The sequence below is a fragment of the Malania oleifera genome, chromosome 13 (assembly GCF_029873635.1).
Source record: "Malania oleifera isolate guangnan ecotype guangnan chromosome 13, ASM2987363v1, whole genome shotgun sequence".
Lineage (NCBI taxonomy): Eukaryota > Viridiplantae > Streptophyta > Magnoliopsida > Santalales > Ximeniaceae > Malania > Malania oleifera.
Genome location: NC_080429.1, coordinates 17,107,597 through 17,127,478, shown reverse-complemented (window position 1 = coordinate 17,127,478; position 19,882 = coordinate 17,107,597). Strand labels below are relative to the sequence as shown.

At 35.2% G+C, this 19,882-nt stretch overlaps 1 protein-coding gene across 1 annotated transcript; it reads left to right on the top strand.

Annotated features, from left to right (window-relative positions):
- The first annotated feature begins 16,054 nt into the window (after positions 1–16,054).
- LOC131145710 (ankyrin repeat-containing protein ITN1-like) lies at positions 16,055–19,639 on the top strand. The gene is made up of 3 exons (XM_058094907.1): positions 16,055–16,598; positions 18,140–18,867; positions 19,031–19,639. Exons 1-3 carry the CDS (start codon positions 16,055–16,057, stop codon positions 19,637–19,639), a joined length of 1,881 nt encoding a protein of 626 aa, XP_057950890.1.
- The last annotated feature ends 243 nt before the right edge of the window (positions 19,640–19,882 follow it).

The following is a 19,882-nucleotide window of genomic DNA, read 5'->3' as shown; positions in this document are numbered from 1 at the left end:
CTTGGGTCAACATTTTGACCATCTAGTCGATCGAGCCATTTTTGTACTCCAACTACCTGGTCGACCGAGGGTCCTCGGGAAAAATCTCAGTAATCTGGTGGACCAAACCAGCCAGTTCAAATTGGCTCGGTCGATTGAACCTCGGTAAAATAGAAAAATTGTCTTTAGAAAGGCACTTTTGGTCGACCAAGCCCTTAGTTCAAAATTCTCCTGATCGACCGAACCATATGAGACTTGGTCGACCGAAACATTTCTAGTCTACCGAATCTCTCAGTTTGCCCTGATTTTTATTGTGGTTAAATATTTTTAAAACAGGGTTAAAATGTTTTAAACATCATTAAACTTTCCTAATAATACCCAATACGTCCTCAACGGTCATATTTCCTCCCATGTCTATATATATGAGATCATTTGTGAAAATGAGACATGGATTAGCTACTTTGATTAGAGGAGAATTCTCTGGAAACCCAAAAGCCTATACTACTCATTTTTTAGCCTCATTCACTCATGCTTACCTTCTATTAGTGCCTACATCATTTGTAAGTGGATTGAGTGTTTGTTTCTATAGGTTTGCTCTCCTTGTCTTGTTTGGTTGATACGATTTTATTAAGAGCTAAACCTAAGGATTCTTAGGGGACTTTGTTGATAAGTTTATCCTAAAAAGACTTTGATAGATCTTCTGAGGTTATATATTCATTGCAATATCTTGAGAAGATCGTATAGTATTTTGGTTACAAAATCCTTTCATAATCACTTTCAAATATCTATTGTGCTTTATACTGAAAAATATATTTGAAGAGATATTTGTTTGTGTGATAGTGATCTTCGTTGCAATATTCACTCACTCATACATTATTTGCTGAATACAAAGATTACACATCTTTTGCAAACCAAGCATATACATCATTTGATACTTACATGCTTGAGACATCTTGCTGATTGAAATACTTGAGACTTGACATCTTTGTGTGAACTTATTGGATGAATATATTGTGAAACAAAGATTGCTTGTGTGACACTCTCACGTACGTATTACACTGATACAAAATACCTTTGAGAGTTGAACTATCTAGACCACACTAAGCTTACATATTGAATCATATTGTGGTGTATGTTATTGCGTGCATTTGGGTACATATCTTCTTTACACGAAAGCACAATTACTGTACCATTTGATTATATACACATTTTTTGTATTTCCAGGCACGAGCCTGAAAAGGGAGACTAGCCCTGGAATAGTCTCGGATTAGCTTAGACCTGGTTAGGAAAGCTAGGTGCGTCGTCCGGTTAAGGCGTGTAGGTTGAGGTCAGCCCCGCTAATTGACCTAGTTAAGTTTGAGGTCAGTCCAGTGTTAATTTGACCTGGTTATAATCGATGCCACTCCACCCTTAAGTGAGCCTTTAGTGGAATCCTCGGGCTCGCGAGCTAGAGGCGCGAACATAAGCACAGTTGGCCGAACCTCGATAATATATCGTGTGCCTTGTTTATATTTTCGCACTTCATATTTTCCGCACATGTATGTTATGGTGTGAATAATGTGTTTGATTTAATTTCCATATCATTTTTATATAAGCATTCAGAAATTGCACGGACAAACCCTAGGTCGTGCATATATCGCCATTGGATAGATTTACCTAGGAGAAAAAGTTTAAATTTCCAATTCACCCCCCTCCCCTCTTGGGAATACAGCAATTCTAACACTATGCTCATCGACGAGGGAACAACATAGGTTCGTCGGCGCAGGTACTGAAGCTCGTCGATGAAAAATTAGCGAGAGCAGGAATTTTTAGATTTCTAGCATCGTCAATGAGAGTCATGTATTCGTCGATGAAGGGTCTTATTGGTCTCATCGATGAGGCCCTGTGTTCGTCGACGAGAAGCATTTGGGCCGCGGCAATTCTTCTGAATTTTGAATTTTTGAACGTTGAGTGGTTGGCCAAACGGGGGGAAACCTCCAAGGAACTTCTATATATGTCATCTGAGCATATTTTGAGAGGAGAGATGATCATTAGAGAAGTGTATTGTGTGCATTTTGATTTCCTTAGTGAAATTTGTGTATCATTGCTTCCGTGGATGTAGGTTTTGTCGAACCACGTAAAGTCTTTGTGTTAATCTTGTTCTGGTTGTGTGAGTTAACTTTACATTTACTTGTTGTTGTTTATTCCGCTGCGTATCTTCATTATACGATCCATATCACAACAAATTGGTATTAGAGTGTAGTTGCTATGGCATCGAGATGATCTTCTACAAGATTTGGTGTTGTCAAATTTGATAGAACCGGAAACTTTGGTTTATGGTAGAGGAGAGTGAAAGATATTCTAGTGCAACAAGGAATGGCTAAAGCATTGCTTGATACTCAACCGAAAGGAATGGATGAGATAACATGGGTAGATTTGAAAGCAAAGACAGTGTTGACAATACGCTTGTGTTTGGCCGATGAAGTTCTCTATCGGGTGATGGAGGAGGATTCTCCAGCGACTGTCTTGTGAAAGTTAGAAAGTTGGTATATGTCTAAATCCCTCAATAACAAATTTTTTCTTAAGCAGCGTTTATATTAGCTTAAGATGGTAGAAGGATCTAGTCTAAATCAACACATCAATGCGTTTAATCAAATCATAAGTGATCTTATGAGAGTTGAAGTGAAGTTTGATGAGGATGATAAGGCTTTGATGCTATTAAATTCTTTGCCCTCAACTCATACCTATGAAAATCTTGTGACCACTCTTACGTGGGGAAAAGAAATACTTGATTTGGAAGAAGTAACAAGTGCCTTGTTAAATTTTCATCAAAGATTGAAAATATGTGATGAAGGAGAAGGACTTGTGATAAAGGGTTGTTATGAGCGAGGCAAAGGAAAGTTTAAAAATGGGTTTAATCAAAAATCCTGAAATCAATCTAAGAAGAAGAAGGAAATCCGGTGTTATAAATGCAGTAAAAAGGGGCATGTGAAACCGGAGTGTTCGGATTGGAAGAAGGGAAATGCTAATAAGCATGAGGGGATTTCTAAATCTGTGAATGTTGTTCATGAAGAGGATTCAGTGGATGGTGATGTTCTATCAGTTTTAGCGAAGTTGGATAATCTAACGGACTCTTGGATACTTAACTCGGCATGTTCTTATCACATGACTCCAAATAAGGAGTGGTTCAGCACTAACAGATTAGTAAATTCTGGATCAGTTCTTATGGGTAATGATGCTTCTTGCAAGATCGTTGGCATAGGAAATGTAAAGATAAAGAAGTTTGATGGTGCTGTAAGAATATTGTGTAATGTAAGACATATACCTGAGTTGATAAAGAGTCTGATATCTCTTGGTACTTTTGATTGTTATGACTTTAATTATAAGTTTAAAGGTAGAGTCTTGATGGTATGGAAAAGGTAATATGACCGTGATGAAAGGGCAGAAATTGGATTAGAGTATTTACACGTTGTTGGGAACTACTGTTGTAGGTGGAGTTGCAACCGTGGATGCTGAATCAGATGAGACTAACTTGTGGCATATGCGCCTTAGACATGTGGGATAAGATGACATGAAAGAAATACACAAGAGAAAATTGTTGAAAGGTTTAAAATCAATTCAGTTGGAATTCTGCAAATTTTGTGTTCTTGAAAAACAGAAGAGGGAAAAATTCAATTCAGCTACTCACAAGACGAAAGGAATTCTTGACTATGTACATTCAGATGTTTGGGGCCTAGATAGAGTTGCATCAAAGGGTGGACATGTGTACTATGTGAGTCTCATTGATGATTACTCACGGAAGGTTTGGGTCTACTTCATGCGTCACAAATCTTGTAAGTTTACCAAGTTTATGATTTGGAAGGCTGAAATAGAAAACCTCATAGGGACGAGAGTCAAATATTTAAGGTCGGATAATGGGACCGAGCATGCTGATTCTTGATTTATGGATTTTTGTGTGGAGCGGAGCATTAAGAGGCATTTTACAGTTTTTCGAACACCTCAACAAAATGGTGTGGTAGAATGGATGAACCGAACTCTTGCTGATAGGGTTCAGTGTCTCAAATTGAATGCAGGGCTACCGAAGAACTTCTGGGCCGAGGCAGTTAGTATGACTTGTTTTTAGGTTAACCGATCACCAAGGGCATCACTAGCAGGTAAAGTGACAGAAGATGTTTGGATGAGAAATGCAGTAGACTGCTCCGAATTGAAGGTATTCGGGTGTCCAGCCTATGTTCACATGTCTAGTGAGGAGAGGTCTAAGCTTGACCTGAAGTCTCATCATTGCATCTTCTTGGGATATCCAGAGGGTGTGAAGGGGCATAAGATGTGGGACCCAGTGGAAAATAAGGTGGTGATCAGTAGAGATGTAGTCTTTGATGAGAAGGCTATGGTGAAGCGTACTCAAGAGTTTGATAAACAAAAATGGGAGTCAGAAAGCTAGGGAAGTGATGAACATGTTGTGCAGATGGAGTTGGAGGCTCAGGGCAATGAGAATGATCATGGTCTCATGGTTGCAGGGAGCTCTAGCTTGGAAAACCACCAAGTTGACGATATTCCTATACGGAGATCTAGACGCACTATCAGGCCTCCATTAAGGTATGATTTTGATGAGTTAGTATCTTATGAAAATTGAATGATTCGAAGGTTTATCATACTATAAACGCAATTTCATCATTTTTGTTTTTAAGGTCCACCAAATAAAATATCCAAAAAGAATATGAAAGATGAAAAGACATCAAAAATAGATTTTCGACAAATCTACAAAAGGCATTTTTTATTTAACCTCTCAAAACAATATAAAAGCATACACACATGGTAACAAATTTCCAAACAAATGATGAACCAACATACATTTGATTTAAAAGACAACATTAAAATGTGTTGTATATATAAGATTTAGAAGCAAACTTGGATCTACTTAACAATGAAATTAATTTGAATTTTTTTTTTTTATGTTGGGCTTGCAATAGAAATTTAAAAAAAAAAAAAGAATAGGAAAAAAACAATCAAAAGACATCACAACTTTAATAAAAGGAGGCATATATACAAAAAAATAAAATAACCAAAGCATAGAGCGAAAAATGTACCATAGTATGAATTATTGTGCAGGATTGTTTATAAAGATTAATGGTATATGTACCCAATTCTCATACTCCTGCATCCCAATCATACAATAGTTATATTAAAATAAAAAATGCAACAGTTGCAAATGTACTCCTGCACTATTATAATAATCTATGAGTGTGTTTATAAATCTAAATATACTTTCATAAATAATGTGAAACTTTTTATTGAAGTGAATGGTTCTAAGTTGTGTTTCTTATTTCATCCATCCACACAAGTTTGTTTTTTTGTTTTAAAAAATGATGACATGGTAAGAGAGTGTGCATGTGTGCATGCGCGGTGTGTGTGTGTGTGTGTGTGTGTGAGAGAGAGAGAGAGAGAGAGAGAGAGAGAGAGAGAGAGAGAGAGAGAGAGAGAGAGAGAGAGAGAGAGATAGAATACATAATAAATCTAGAAGGAAAAAACATGAACCTAGCTATACATTGTGACTTTAACGTGCTTGGAATTTTTATATTCTTACTTGAACTCATGATTTCATTGGTGTGTAGCACCATAAACTTCAAAAATAGACTTTGTTCATCAAAGGAAATAACCCTCATAGTCGAATGTGAGTGACTTTTCTAGCTTGTCTTCCAATGACTCTGAATTGCTCAAATTTGACGTATCTGCAACACGATCCACAACCTCACTTCCCTTTATAGAGAGTTCTCCTCTAACCTAACAAAGTATTACTTCGGTCATCAAAATCCTTGTCGCAATGTCCTGGAGCACATGTGCACTGGGGTCGGTGAAAAAAAAATTATTTTATATTTTCAAGAACAAATAGGAATGGAGTCGCCACTAACATTTTAGTGTGGTTAGAACACTTGATTACTACCAAATTAAGGGTAGAATCAGTTTGCATTACCAAAGCCAGGATCGAGAGTTCGGTTACGCGAGGGGAAGGTACGAGCACCCCCTACGCGCTCGTTCTTACGAACAGTACCCAAATTATTACGAAATTATCTCAAAGTAAATTTAAAAAGCCTGTTAGGTTACTCTTTTTGTGAATTTTACATATACACATGCAAAATAAATAAATAAATAAATCACACAAAAATATACGATATATATATATATATATTCCGTCATAACTGGGTTACGTGAAGCTTAAAAAGCTTGTACCCTTTTTATTGTGATCATAGGGATGAAAATCGAAAATAATCATAATAATAAAATAATAACAAGTTAATATAAATAAAAAAAATACCACAATTGAATATACGCATACTTCAAAATAGAATAATAATAATAATAATAATGAAAACAAATATGATAATAATATTAATAATGATAATTGTTGCTAATAATAATATACAATAATAATAATGATAGTAATAATAAATACAATAATAGCGATAATAAATAATAATGATAATAATAACAATAATAATAGCGATAATGATAATAGTAATATTAATAATAAATATAATAGTAATAATAATAAATAATAAATTATAAATTATAATTGTAATAATAATAATTATTATTATAATAATAATAAACACAATAATGATGATGATGATGATGATAATAATAATAAGTAATAATAATAGTAATATTATTAATAGTGACAATAATAATAATAATAATAATAATAATAATAATAATAATAATAGTATTTGTTAAATAATAATAAAGATAATATACATATTTTAATAATATGATATTTACCTTAATATGAACACACAATTAATGATGAACATAATACATATAGAAACAAAATTACCAAAATTAAGGAAACAATATATTACTCAAATTATGGAAACCAAGTAAACTTAAGATTAGCAGGTAATTATACAAGGGCAAGAAGGTAGTGAAAATAAAAATCGATATATCATTCTAAATTTTTTATATGTTAAGTATAATAATAAAGAATGAAAATAATCTTACACGTGATATGATAATAAAAACTCTAATATGAATAATACACATTTGAATCAAGACCACAATAATAAAAATCTTACACATAATAAACACAACATAATAACAACAAAACCCTAAGAATATATATTAAACATTAAAAAGAATAAACTTTACAATATGAATAGTAACATTTTAATAAATGCCACCGTAATAAGATCTTACAATATGAATACTGCCCAAATAAATACAACGAATAACAACCACACCCTAAAAATACATATTAAACATCAAATTATACACACTAACAATATAAACCTTACAATGCAAATATTAATATTCTAATAACCCTAAATATTAAATATACAACTTGAATATTACGTACTTAAATAAAAACAACAAAAATTACCACACTTAAATACTAAGTAATAAAATACTTACCACCACAAAGAAAAGAAATCCTGATAAAAGACATGTTACCATAACACCAGAAAAAATTTAAGCTTTATTGGATGAGTAATCGCCATCCAATCATCTACATCACGTGGATTGCACAAGTGCTAGTGAACTTGCCACTGCTGTCTGAGTCGGCTGGAAAAATTTTAGGTCCATCAGATAAGGAATCGTTGCTCAATTGGCATCATCAAGTCAATCGCGTAGCACCGGTGAACCTGCTGCTACTGCAGTAAGTTGGCTGTCTAAGAAATAAAAATAAAATTGGAACACTCAAAAAAGTAATCCAACCAGTAAAAATTAATAAAAAAAAGGGTTATAAACAACCTGAAAAAATTTTAGGCCGATCGGATAAGGAATCGTTGTTAAATTGGCTTCATCAAGTCAACCGCATAGCACCAGCGAACCTGCTGCTGCTGCGGTATTTGATTGTACAAGAAATAAAAATAGAAGCTTCAAAGCTCTAAATAAAAATCCAAATGGTAAAAATTAAAATTAGTGAGTCAAAAACAACCTGGTAAAATTTCAATTCGATCGAATAAGGAATTGTTGTTCAATTGGCTTCATCAAGTAGACCACGCAACACCGACGAACTTGCTGCTACTGTGGTAAGTTTGCTATCCAAGAAATAAAACTCAAAGCTTCAAAGATCTAAATAAAAATCAAATTAGTGAAAATTAAAACTAGTGAGTTAGGAACAAACTGGTAAAATTTCAGTTCGATCGGATAAGAAACCATCATTCTATTGGCTTCATCAAATTGATTGCACAGGCACCAATGATGTTGTGTTGCTGCTGCTCCTCTTTTTCTTCTTCTTCTTTTTCTTCCTTTTCTTCTTGTTGAGAATTCCACTTGTGAGCTTGTTCCACATTGGAAAATTGGAGTGGATGATGGGTGTTTATATACATGGTTGGACCTAAGACCCAATAGGTTTAAGCTTTTGGGTCAAGTTGGTGTTCCGTATGTGTATCAAGCCCACCCGTGGGCTCCTTTGGTCCTAACAAGTGGTATCAGAGCCTCGGTCGGAGCAAATATGCTAGATCAGAGAAAATTCACTAAAAACAAAGCCCTGCCCAGTGCCTCAAAATTGAATTTTGAGACCACCATCACGTTCATCTCGATGAGACGAAGCCAATGGTGCAAACCGGAGCTCGAAAGAAGCCTAAACGACACCTTAACGCACCGGCCATTTGGATCAAACCATGACAAGTGGGAGTTGCTTGACCAGAAAGCTCTTGAAGCTATTAGAATGACGTTGTCAAAGTATGTGGCATTTAATATCAAGAACATATCAACCACCAAGTCTCCGATGGATGCGCTTTCTAACATGTACGAGCAGCCGTCAGCAGCTAATAAAGTACATCTTATGAAAAGGTTATTTACTATGTCCATGCCTGTAGGTGAAAGTTTTAGCGGGCATTTGAATAGTTTCAATGAGTTGTCGGACCAACTCGCTTAAGTTGGGATTATATTTGATAGTGAGATTCGTGCCTTACTGATTCTCAGTCAGTTGCTCGAAAGTTGGAATAGTGCTATTACTGCAATCAGTAGCTCCATAGGGAAATCAAATCTAGTATACGATGAAGTCGTCAGCATGATTTTAATGAAAGAAATCAGAATGCAATCAAACCATGGTTCCACTTCGAGTTCAGCCTTGAACATGGAAATTTGAGGCAGAGGAAACAAGCATGGACGATCAAACAACCACGGAAGATCTAGGTCCAGACGGTCTAAATCTAGAAATCCTAGAGGTTATCAAGACACAGGTTCCCAAGGCACAAAAAATATTGAGTGCTAGAACTGTGGAAAAACTGGTCATTACAAAAACTAGTGCAAAGGTCCGAAGAAAGAATATGAGACGAAGGCGAAGACAGAAGCAAATGTTGCTTCATAAAATGATGATATATTGATATGCTCTTTGGAGAGAAAAAATGAGTCTTGGATGTTAGACTCTAGAGCTTCATTCCATGCCACTTGCAGCAGACATTGTCTAGAGGAATATACACCAGGTGATTTCGGTAAAGTATACCTTGGAAATGATCAACCTTGCAACATAGCTAGCAAGGGTGTAGTGAAGATCAAAATGAACGAGTCAGTATGAAAGCTGAGAGATGTTAGATATATTCTAGACCTAAGGAAGAACTTGATCTCAGTTGGTCAACTAGAAGATGAAGGATACAACACAACTTTCATTGGTGATGAATGGAAGATTTTGAAGGGTGCATTGACAATTGCACAAGGTAAGAAAAGTGGTACTCTCTTTGTAACTCCTAATTCATGCACGTTTATTACAGTTGCTGCAGGAAATGATGATACCAACATTTGGCATCAACAACGCAGACACTTGAGTGAGAAGGGACTCGGGGTGATGCACTTAAAGGGAAAGTTGAGTGATTTACAGTCGGTGAAGACTGACACATGTGAGGATTGCATATTTGGGAAACAGAAAAGGGTTAGTTTTCAGACAAACATCAGTATCCCATAGAATGAGAGACTTGAGCTAGTCCATTCATATGTATGGGGACCAACAATCATTTCATCCACAAGTGGGAAGCATTACTTCGTAACATTTATTGACGATCATTCTCAGAATGTATGGGTTTACTTCCTGAAGAACAAATCTAATGTATTTGATGCTTTTAAAATTTGGAAAGCAATGGTAGAAAATGAAACTGGTTTGAAAATCAAGAAGTTGAGAACCGATAATGGTGGTGAGTATGATGACACTAATTTCAAGAAATTCTACTATGAGCATGGTATCAGAATGGAAAGAATTGTGTCAGGTTCACTTTAGCACAACGGCATAGCCGAGCGGATGAACAGAACGTTGACAGAAAAATCCAGAAGCATGCATATGCAATCTAGCTTATCAAAGATGTTTTAGGCAGAAGCAGTCAACACAGCAGCTTACTTGATTAACAGGAGTCCATCAGTACCATTGGACTATAGTCTACCAGAAAAAGTATAGAGCAAAAAAGAGGTAAGACTTTCACATTTAAGAGTTTTGGTTATGTTGCATATGTACATATTAATGATCATGTCAGGAATAAGCTTGATCTGAAATCCTAGAAATGCACCTTCGTCAATTATGGTGGAAATGAATATGGGTATCGCATTTGGGATGATAAAAACAAAAAAGTGATCAGAAGCAAAGATGTGATTTTTGATGAAAAGGTGATGTACAAAGATAAACACACAACAGAATCTACAGAGTTTGAAACAATCTTTGTATATTTGGATGATGTCCTTGAAGGTGTAGGGACACGATAACGGAACACCGAGAATCCTCAGGTAGAGGAACATGTGGAGCAGATTGTTGCACCACTGTCTCCTACTCCATCACTAGAGCTTAGGAGATCTTCTCGGCAATATGTACCAAATAGGAGGTATGTGAATCATTTACTTCTTACAGATGGAGGAGAACCTGAATGTTATGTTGAAACATGTCAAGTAGGAGATTCGAGCAAGTGGGAGCCTGCAAGGAAAGAGGAGATGAAGTCTCTTACCTCCAACAAAACATGGGAACTAGATATGTTGCCCAAAGGTAAGAAGACTCTTCACAAGAAATGGGTGTACAGGATCAAAGAAGAGCATGATGGATCCAAGAGATATAAAGCCCGGTTAGTAGTCAAAGGTTTCGAACAAAAGGAAGGAATTGACTACACTAATATATTTGCACTAGTTGTTGAGCTGACAACCATCGGATCTATCTTGAGTATTGTTGCCTCAGAGGGCTTACATCTTGAGTAGTTGGACGTAAAGACGACATTTCTTCATGATGATCTTGATGAAGAAATTTATATGCAACAGCTAGAAGGTTTCTTAGTTAAAGGTAAAGAGAATTTTGTATGCAAATTGAAGAAGAGTTTGTATGGTCTCAAACAAACTCCTAGGCAGTAGTACAAGAAATTTGACAGCTGTATACAGAGGAACAATTTTCAAAAGTGCAATGCCGACCACTATTGCTACTTCAAGAGGTATCATACTAACTATATTATCCTATTGTTATATATTGATGATATGCTAGTCGCAGAATCAGATATAGAAGAGATTAGAAAATTGAAGCAGCAATTGTTTGAGGAGTTTGATATGAAAGACCTGGGTCCTGCAAAGTAGATTCTTGGGATGCATATCTCTAGAGATAAGCAATAAGGAACGTTGCGATTATCTCAGTCAAAGTACATAAGCCGTGTTTTACAGAGGATTAACATGAGTAGCACCAAAACTATAAATACACCATTGGCAGGTCACTTCCATCTCTCTAAGGATCAGTATCCCGAGATAGATGAAGAAAAAGATTTCATGGTTAAGGTACCATACGCCTCAGTTGTTGGAAGTATCATGTATGTTATGGTTGGTACCAGACCAGATATTGGCCAAGCAATGGGAGTTGTCAGCAGGCATATGTCAAATCCAGGAAAGACTCACTGGGAAGCAATAAAGTGGATTTTGAGATATCTACGTGGCACTATTGATAAGTGCCTATGTTTCAACAAAAGCGACTATTTCAAGGGTATGAAGATGTTGATTTTGCAAGTGAAATTAATCATCATAGAAGCACCACCGGGTATATATTCACTGTTGGCACAACAACTGTTAGTTGGATGTCACAAATACAGAAGATTGTTGTTCAATCCACTACAGAAGCTGAGTATGTAGCAGTGACAGAAGCCAGTAAAGAGCTGATTTGGCTTCAAGGTTTTTTAACAGAGCTTGGATTAAAGTAGGAGAGGAATGTTTTGTATAGTGACAGTCAAAGTGTGATACATCAAGCAAAAAACTCTACATTTCATTCCAAAACTAAACATATTAGACTGCGTTATCACTTCATCAGATCTCTGATAGAGGACGACATGTTGACACTTGAAAAAATCTAAGGTAGTAGGAATCCGGTAGATATGTTAACAAAGGTGGTGACTACAAAGAAACTGAAGTTGTGTTCAACTTCAGTTGGCCTTCATGTCTGAAGACATATTTTGAGCACATCATTTATTCATATACTGATACTGGTTGAGGAGGCATCTCAGTCTCTAAATGAGAGATTGTTGTGTAGCTAGAGTTAGGAGACGCAAGCTGGAGACACGTCTGCAGCTGTAATCAAGTTTCTTAAAGAAGAAACTTGTTGATTAAGGATTCGCTGCGTGATAGTAGTGTAGACACCCTAAATTTTACTTAATTAAAAAAATAAGAATTCTGAATATAGGCTAAGTCCAGATTTTGAAGGTGAAAATATTGTATTATTAATGGACTGTTCCTGAACTCCTAGATTAATCGGGTTGCAGCTTGTTTAATGTGTTATTTCAGGAAAATTTGAGTAGGCTCTTAAGTGTTGCTCATTTTAAGACTAGGTGTTGAAAATTTAACTAGGGGTAAAATTTGTCAATCAATGAAGTCTGGTCCGTTTTCATATATAAAATAATAGCTGGGACATACATGAAGTAATGCACGTTATTGAAAAGGGGCACGTGCCCAAGTGGTCAGGTACAGGAAAATGCAGCACTGTGCGGGTAGGCACATGGAATATAATGCAATTATACAAAAAAAAAAAAAAAAATACAGTACAAATACATATGGAAAAAGATGATCAAATATAGAGAAATACATTGGAAAATACAAAAAAATTACAAAAATACAAAGAAATGCAATGGAATATAAAAATACAAATAAAATCTTCTTGAACTCATGCAGCATATTCCAATGCATCTAGGGGCTCTTGCGCACAATAAAGAAACAGCATGTCAATTTGTTAAATGAAATTTAGAAAAAAATGAAAATAAATAAAAGAAAATCCACATGCGTGCAATGATGGGGGAATCAAGGTTGTTAAAATATTCCTTGCCCCACTAACTAGATCGCGGGAAGGGAATTCTGTTAGGAAGCAAGGATTTGGACGCCAAATGAGCTGTCCAAACTCCTTAAAAATGGGGAGTTTCACACAATGCAAGGGGGGCATGGAGGCACAGAGGGTATTAAAGAAAGCTCTGCAAAATTGAGAGCAGTAGAGAAAACTTTGCAAAATTGAGAGAATTAAAGAACATTAGGATACTGATTTTAATGACTTTTTTATTAAACAATTAATAATTTTTTATTAAACAAATGTTTTAGTTATAGTGACGATCTTAGGCTTTTAGTAACGGTATGAAATAGTCACTAATATTCCATTATTAGTGATTGTTTCCAAAACCGTCACTAATAATTAGTTGTTACCGCCGTTTTAGTCACCACTCTGAAAACCGTCTCTAAGTTGTTACTAATAAGTATTAGTGACAACTTGAAACCGTTACTTTCTAATTTACATTTTTTTTTAAAATACTTTTAATATAATATATGCTTTGCCCTACAAGACCAATCCATCATACAATGTATGAACATTTATTCCACATAAATTTTGATTTACATAAACTGATAACTTAAAAATTTGTACACCCCCCCTGGTGTGGTTTCCTCATGAAATGAAGTTTGCTCTTAAAATTATATAATTTTATTTAAATATCCATAAATTTGCAAAAATAATGTAAAATAATAAACTTCATTTGAAAAATGTTTTTAAGTTGAATTTCGAAGCATGGATTTTTGGGTAGATTTAGAGGAAGTTCAAAATAATTCTTTATGATATTTTGTCCAAATCCACAAAAATCGAAATTAAGACCCCACTTCCAAACATTGGAATAGTATTTTTTTAGTTGTCATTAATAATAAAATTATTCTTATAAAGTGAACTTCGAAATATAATAATTATATAAAATTCTATTAATATTTTTAAAATTATAAATTTATTATTTTAATGATATTTTTAATTTTTATTTAATTTAAAAAGACAAAAAATATTATTTGTTGAACCAAATTTTAAATTTATTTTAATTTTAGAAATAACAACCAAATAAGTTGTTTTAAAATTTTTAATTTTTATTTTATAGTTTTTAGTTTTCCTTTTTCATTTTCATATTCATAACCTTTAATATACACTAATATTGATCATACAGTCTCTAAATATTTACATATCCCACAATAATAAATAATAGTCCATGTTCCATTACTCGATAATTCTTTCTGACATGTTTTGAATTCCAACCCCAAACCAAAAATATAAAGATCCGAAATTAATGTAATACGCACCATTCTTAAATAAAAAGAAGAAGAAAAAAAAAGAAAAAAAGAAGGAGCTTGTAAGATGAACAAAGTTTGAACAAGCAGAACTTGTTTGATCAAAAAATGCAAACAACGTACAGTTCTTTACACCAACATTTAATTTATTCACAAGAACTTTAATTAGAGTTGGGGATTGGGTGTGTGTCTTTAATTTATTGTATCCTTTTGTTCCAAGCTTACTATATTTATATTTGGGCAGATATAAAGACATATCGATCATATGGACAAAGGCCACAAAAGCATTAAAAGAAAAATCATATAAAAGTTGTCATATCTAATAAAATTGTTCTTGTAAAGTAAATTTTGAAATATAATAATTTATAAAATTCTAATAATATTTTTTAAATTTATAATTTTATTATTTTAATGATATTTTTAATTTTTATTTATTTTAAGGATAACAAAAATGATCATTTATTCAACCAAGCTTCAAATTATTTTAATTTTAGAAATAAAATTCAAATAAATTGTTGATTTTTTATTTTTAATTTTAATTTTACAGTTTTTAGCTTTCCTTTTTCATTTTCATATTCATAACTTTTAAAATAGCAATGTAATAATTACACGCGCAGGCGAAACATTCTTAAATTAAAAGAGAAGGAAGGTACTTGTAATAGACAAAGTTTGAACAAGCAGAACTTATTTCATCAAAAAATATAGATAAAGCACAGTCCTTAACACCTCTATTTAATTTATTCTCATAAACTTTAATTAAAGCAACATTGGGTGTGTGTCTTTAATTTATTGTGTCCTTTTGTTCCAAACTTACTATATTTATATTTGGACAAATATAGTAATATAATAATTACATGCGCAACATTCTTAAATTAAAAGAGTAGGAAAGTACTTGTAATAGACAAAATTTGAACTTATTTCATCAGAAAATACAGATAAGACACAATCCTTAATTTTGGGATTTTACAGATCAAGTAATTAATGGAGAAAAATAAACAAAACACACAATATTGACACTAGAGTTACGTGGTTCGGCCAAATTCCGCCTACGTCCACGAGAGCGAGAGATTATTATGTACTGGAAAAAATACAGAGGAGAAGGACAATTACTCAACTCTCACTCAACTCTTACAGCTCTCACTCTACACAATCTCTCCACTTCATGCAGCTTACATGCAACACACTCTCTCACACTCTGCACTCTTATGCACGCTGCAACACACCACACACACGTGTGTGTATGCGCGCACGCGTGGGGGCTAACTGTCAGCATAGCCGACAGAGTAGGTGGAGCAGCAAAGGAGCAGCCGGCCGAAGATGTTGAAGGAGGAGCAGCCGGCGCCGAAGATGTTGAAGGACCGGCAGCCGGCGCCGAAGATGTTGAAAGAGCAGCAGCCGTCAAGTCTCATGAGCTTTAAAGCAACATTGGGTGTCTGTCTTTAATTTATTCGGTCCTTTCTTCCAAGCTTACAGTATTTATATTTGGAGGACTACACATCCATCATATGGGCAGAGGCAGAGAAGCATTAAAAGAAAAATCACATAAAACCCATATATATTAATTATACATAGAATGCCAGCGCGACAGAGGAGTGCTGACATTGTCAGCAATCACGAAGCCCAGAAGAATCAGCGTAACGCCACTCTATACGATGCTCTGATGAAACGAAACTGGGTAAGCGCAAAGGCGCTCTGCCGGCAATTTCCAGAGCGGGCGCTGCACATACTCACAGTGCACGACGACACCGTCCTCCACTTGGTCGCTTGCGCCGAGCAACGCGATTTGGCGATATACCTGCTACATGACGTGCCGCAAGAGCATCTTGACAAGATGATCCGCCAGAACCACGTCGGAAACACGGTCCTGCACGAGGCGGCCATCATGAGCGACAAGGCGTTGGCGGAGGAGTTGCTCTGGAGGGTGCCGTGTCTGCTCGCCATGCGCAACAACCTCGGGGAGACCGCCCTGTTCCAGGCCGCGCGGTTTGGGAGGGAGGAGGTCTTCTGTTTGCTTTCCGAAAAAATGTCATCGTACGATCGAGAGAGCCAGCAAACCTTCCTGCAGAGGATCGATAAGACCACAATTCTTCACATCGCAGTGCTGAGAAGGCACTTCGGTGAGCGAACCTTCCATCTACTCTTCTTACATGAGACCGTGTTGCTCACTCGCGTATTAGCAGCTGAGTGAATGAAGCCCTGTGGGTTTCACTAAATTCATTTTACTCAGCTATTAACACGTGGACTTGGAATGCAATTTATCTTTTAATTTAGGTATTTTGAAGTTGATTTTAGTGTAAAAAATTTATTAATTTTTAACTCTTATTGGAAATAAATTTATCTTTTGGTTTAATTTTTTAATACAAAAAATTAACTTATAAGAGAAAAATTACTGTTCATTATATATTTTTTTACTAATTTGTATATCTAATTAATAATATTTTTTTAAAAAGTAAACATTAAACAATACACCGACCCTTTTGATAAAAATATTTTTATACCAAAAGCCAATAGAAACTTTCGAATGCTTAGAAATGCAATTCGAGCTACTATAGCTTGAGAAATATAAAGAAACCAAAAAGTTTTTCAAGACAAATTTGCATTAGTATAATCTGTTTCTTGGAAAGTTATTAGCTACCTATACCTTAAAAGTCAAACATGTCCTTTTTTTTTTTTTCCTCTCTGGAGTGAGAATAATTTATGTTGATACTCTCGTCCCTGGGTTCGTAGTCTACAAGTATTTCAGTGAATGCAACAAATTGAGCAAGAAGATGATACAACGAGCAACAATTGATGGTTGTGTGGCTATAGTTTTATGATTGCTTAGAATACATCTAAACCACGTCTGTAGTGAATCCCGAAGGAAAACCCTCCAACTCTCTTAATCTACTGATCACCAAATTCAAAAATTTGTAACCAGCGCCGAACGAAACTGTTCACAGTTAACTACTGAAAGCAAACCGTCGACCTAGTCATCGACGGTTTTCTTCCTACTGTTAGTTTCTTTATTCTTTGCATCACTATGCTTCCCCGGTGCATGTGTCCCACTCAAATATGAGCCACATCACCAACAAGGCCTAGTTGGGCCGATCCAATAAAATCCCAAACCAATTTAAAGCCCAAAGTTTCAAATTAATCAACCAGACCCACTAAAAACTTATTAGGCTTGGCCCAAATGATCAAAATTTCATTGAACCAAAACCCTAAGCACATAGTCCTATTGTATATTTTATTTTTATTTTCTTTTTCTTTTTTAATGACAAAAATTGGAAAAAAAATTCATATTTTTTTATTGTTTTTAATTTTTTTAACTAACCTCGAAAGTTTGAAAAATTCCCTAAGTTTGCATTAATAACTTGGATAACAGTGAGTAATGACAAAAGCAAATACGAGAAATTCAAATTTTCATATTTGGTTATCAAGAAATCAATAAAGAAAATAAGAAATATGCCAAATTAATAAACAAAGGGATTAAGTTTACATAACATCAACTTTTGATCTTTCTTCATATCTCATTATATTAATAAATTTTTTATTTTCAATAAAAATTATATAAAGATAAAATGTAATGAGAAATATTTTTTTTCATTTATTTTTTTTTTCAAATAAAATTCTTCCTTCATACATACTCTTAATATTTTTCCCGGAAATTGCAAAACAGGTATAGCCATAAAAATTACAGAGGCGTTCCCGCATCTAGTTCAAATTAAAGATGGGGATGGGATGACCGCCCTCCAACTTTTTTCATGTGATGCATCAAATTTTAGTGAAGAAAGAAAACGAAAAGAACTGGAACAGGCTTCGATGCTTGCGGAGGTATTAATTGAAGAGGATAACTCTTGGGAGGCTACATATCCCGGGGTGGGCCAGAGTAAGGTCAAAACCCACAAATATGGTTTCACTTCTCAAGGTTGTAGGCCCATGGATAAAAGGCCCATAGCTATTGATACCGCAAGTGGAGGCCCAAGCCCATGGGCAGGGTGCCGATTGAAGGTAAAATCCCCCCTCTCTCAAATTCCACTGTTTTTGGCTACCAAGGCAGGTTGTATTCAGATTGTTCGAGCAATACTGGAAAAGTACCCTCAAGCAATTGAATATACCGATCATTCTGGTCAGACCATTTTGCATTTGGCAATCAAGTATCGGCAGTTGGAAATTTTTGAGCTGGTGAAGGAAATGCCATTGGCATGGAAGAGGATGAAAGAGAAGATTGACAATAAAGGGAACACCATCTTGCACATGGTCGGCAAAAAAAGAAAGAATTATGTGCCAGAAAAAATGTTGAGCCCCCTAGAGCATTTGTTGAGCCCTCTAAATCAATGGTTGAGCCCCCTAGATCAAATGTTGAACCCCCTAGATCAATTGCAGGACGAGTTAGATTGGTTTGATGTGAGTCTCTCCCAACCCTATCTTCTTCTTCTTTTTTTCATAAAAAAATTTAAGCTGATAATTCCATAACATAATATTTTCATAAATTTACAAAAGAAATGTCTTCACAGTGCAAAATTTGAGCTCTTGGCAAATAAAGTGTGATTTCTCTATTTGCATACAGCATGTGAAGGGTGAAATGGTGGAATCTCTTATCAATCATCAGAATGACAATATGCAAACAGCTGAAGCACTGTTTGAGAATACAACCTTGGAACTTCATAATGAAGCCAAAGATTGGTTGTACCGCACCGCTGAAAGATGCTCTACTCTTGCAGCCCTCATCGCCACTTTGGCCTTTGCTGCAGCATACACAGTTCCAGGAGGTCCAAACCAATCTACTGGTCTCCCAATCCTCAGTTCTCGCCCATTCTTTTTGGTTTTCACTATGGCAGATGGCCTCTCCCTTGCATTTGCTCTCACCGCCGTGGTTATATTTCTGTCTGTACCCACATCGCTATTTCGCTTTAGAGATGCCAAGCGTTCTCTTCCTGACAAGCTCACAATGGGATTTACATTTCTCTTCCTTTCAGTGGTGATGATGATGGTAGCGTTTGCATCAACCATGGTGCTCATGATCCATCAAAAGGATAACTGGGTTAAAATTGTCCTATGCTGTGTGGCTTACTTTATGGTTGGTATCTTTGCAATGACGAATTCCCATATAATTTTATCAATTAATAAGAATAAACTCAAGAGGTTGAAACAAGCATTTCATACACCAGCTAGTTGACTTAATAAATACCCAAACCCCAAGGACCTCTAGTGCCACAAACCCTAATACCATTTCGAGTAATCAGGTTTGAAAGCCCATGTTAAATGTTGTATTGATTAGTACAATAAGTACTTGATCTTTTAAATAAATAAATCGCCCCTATATTCCAACTACAATATTAGATCAAAATGCATGAAAGCACCATTTTCTTTGATTATGATTGTTAACTAATAATTAATTTGGTCTTGTATTATTCAACTT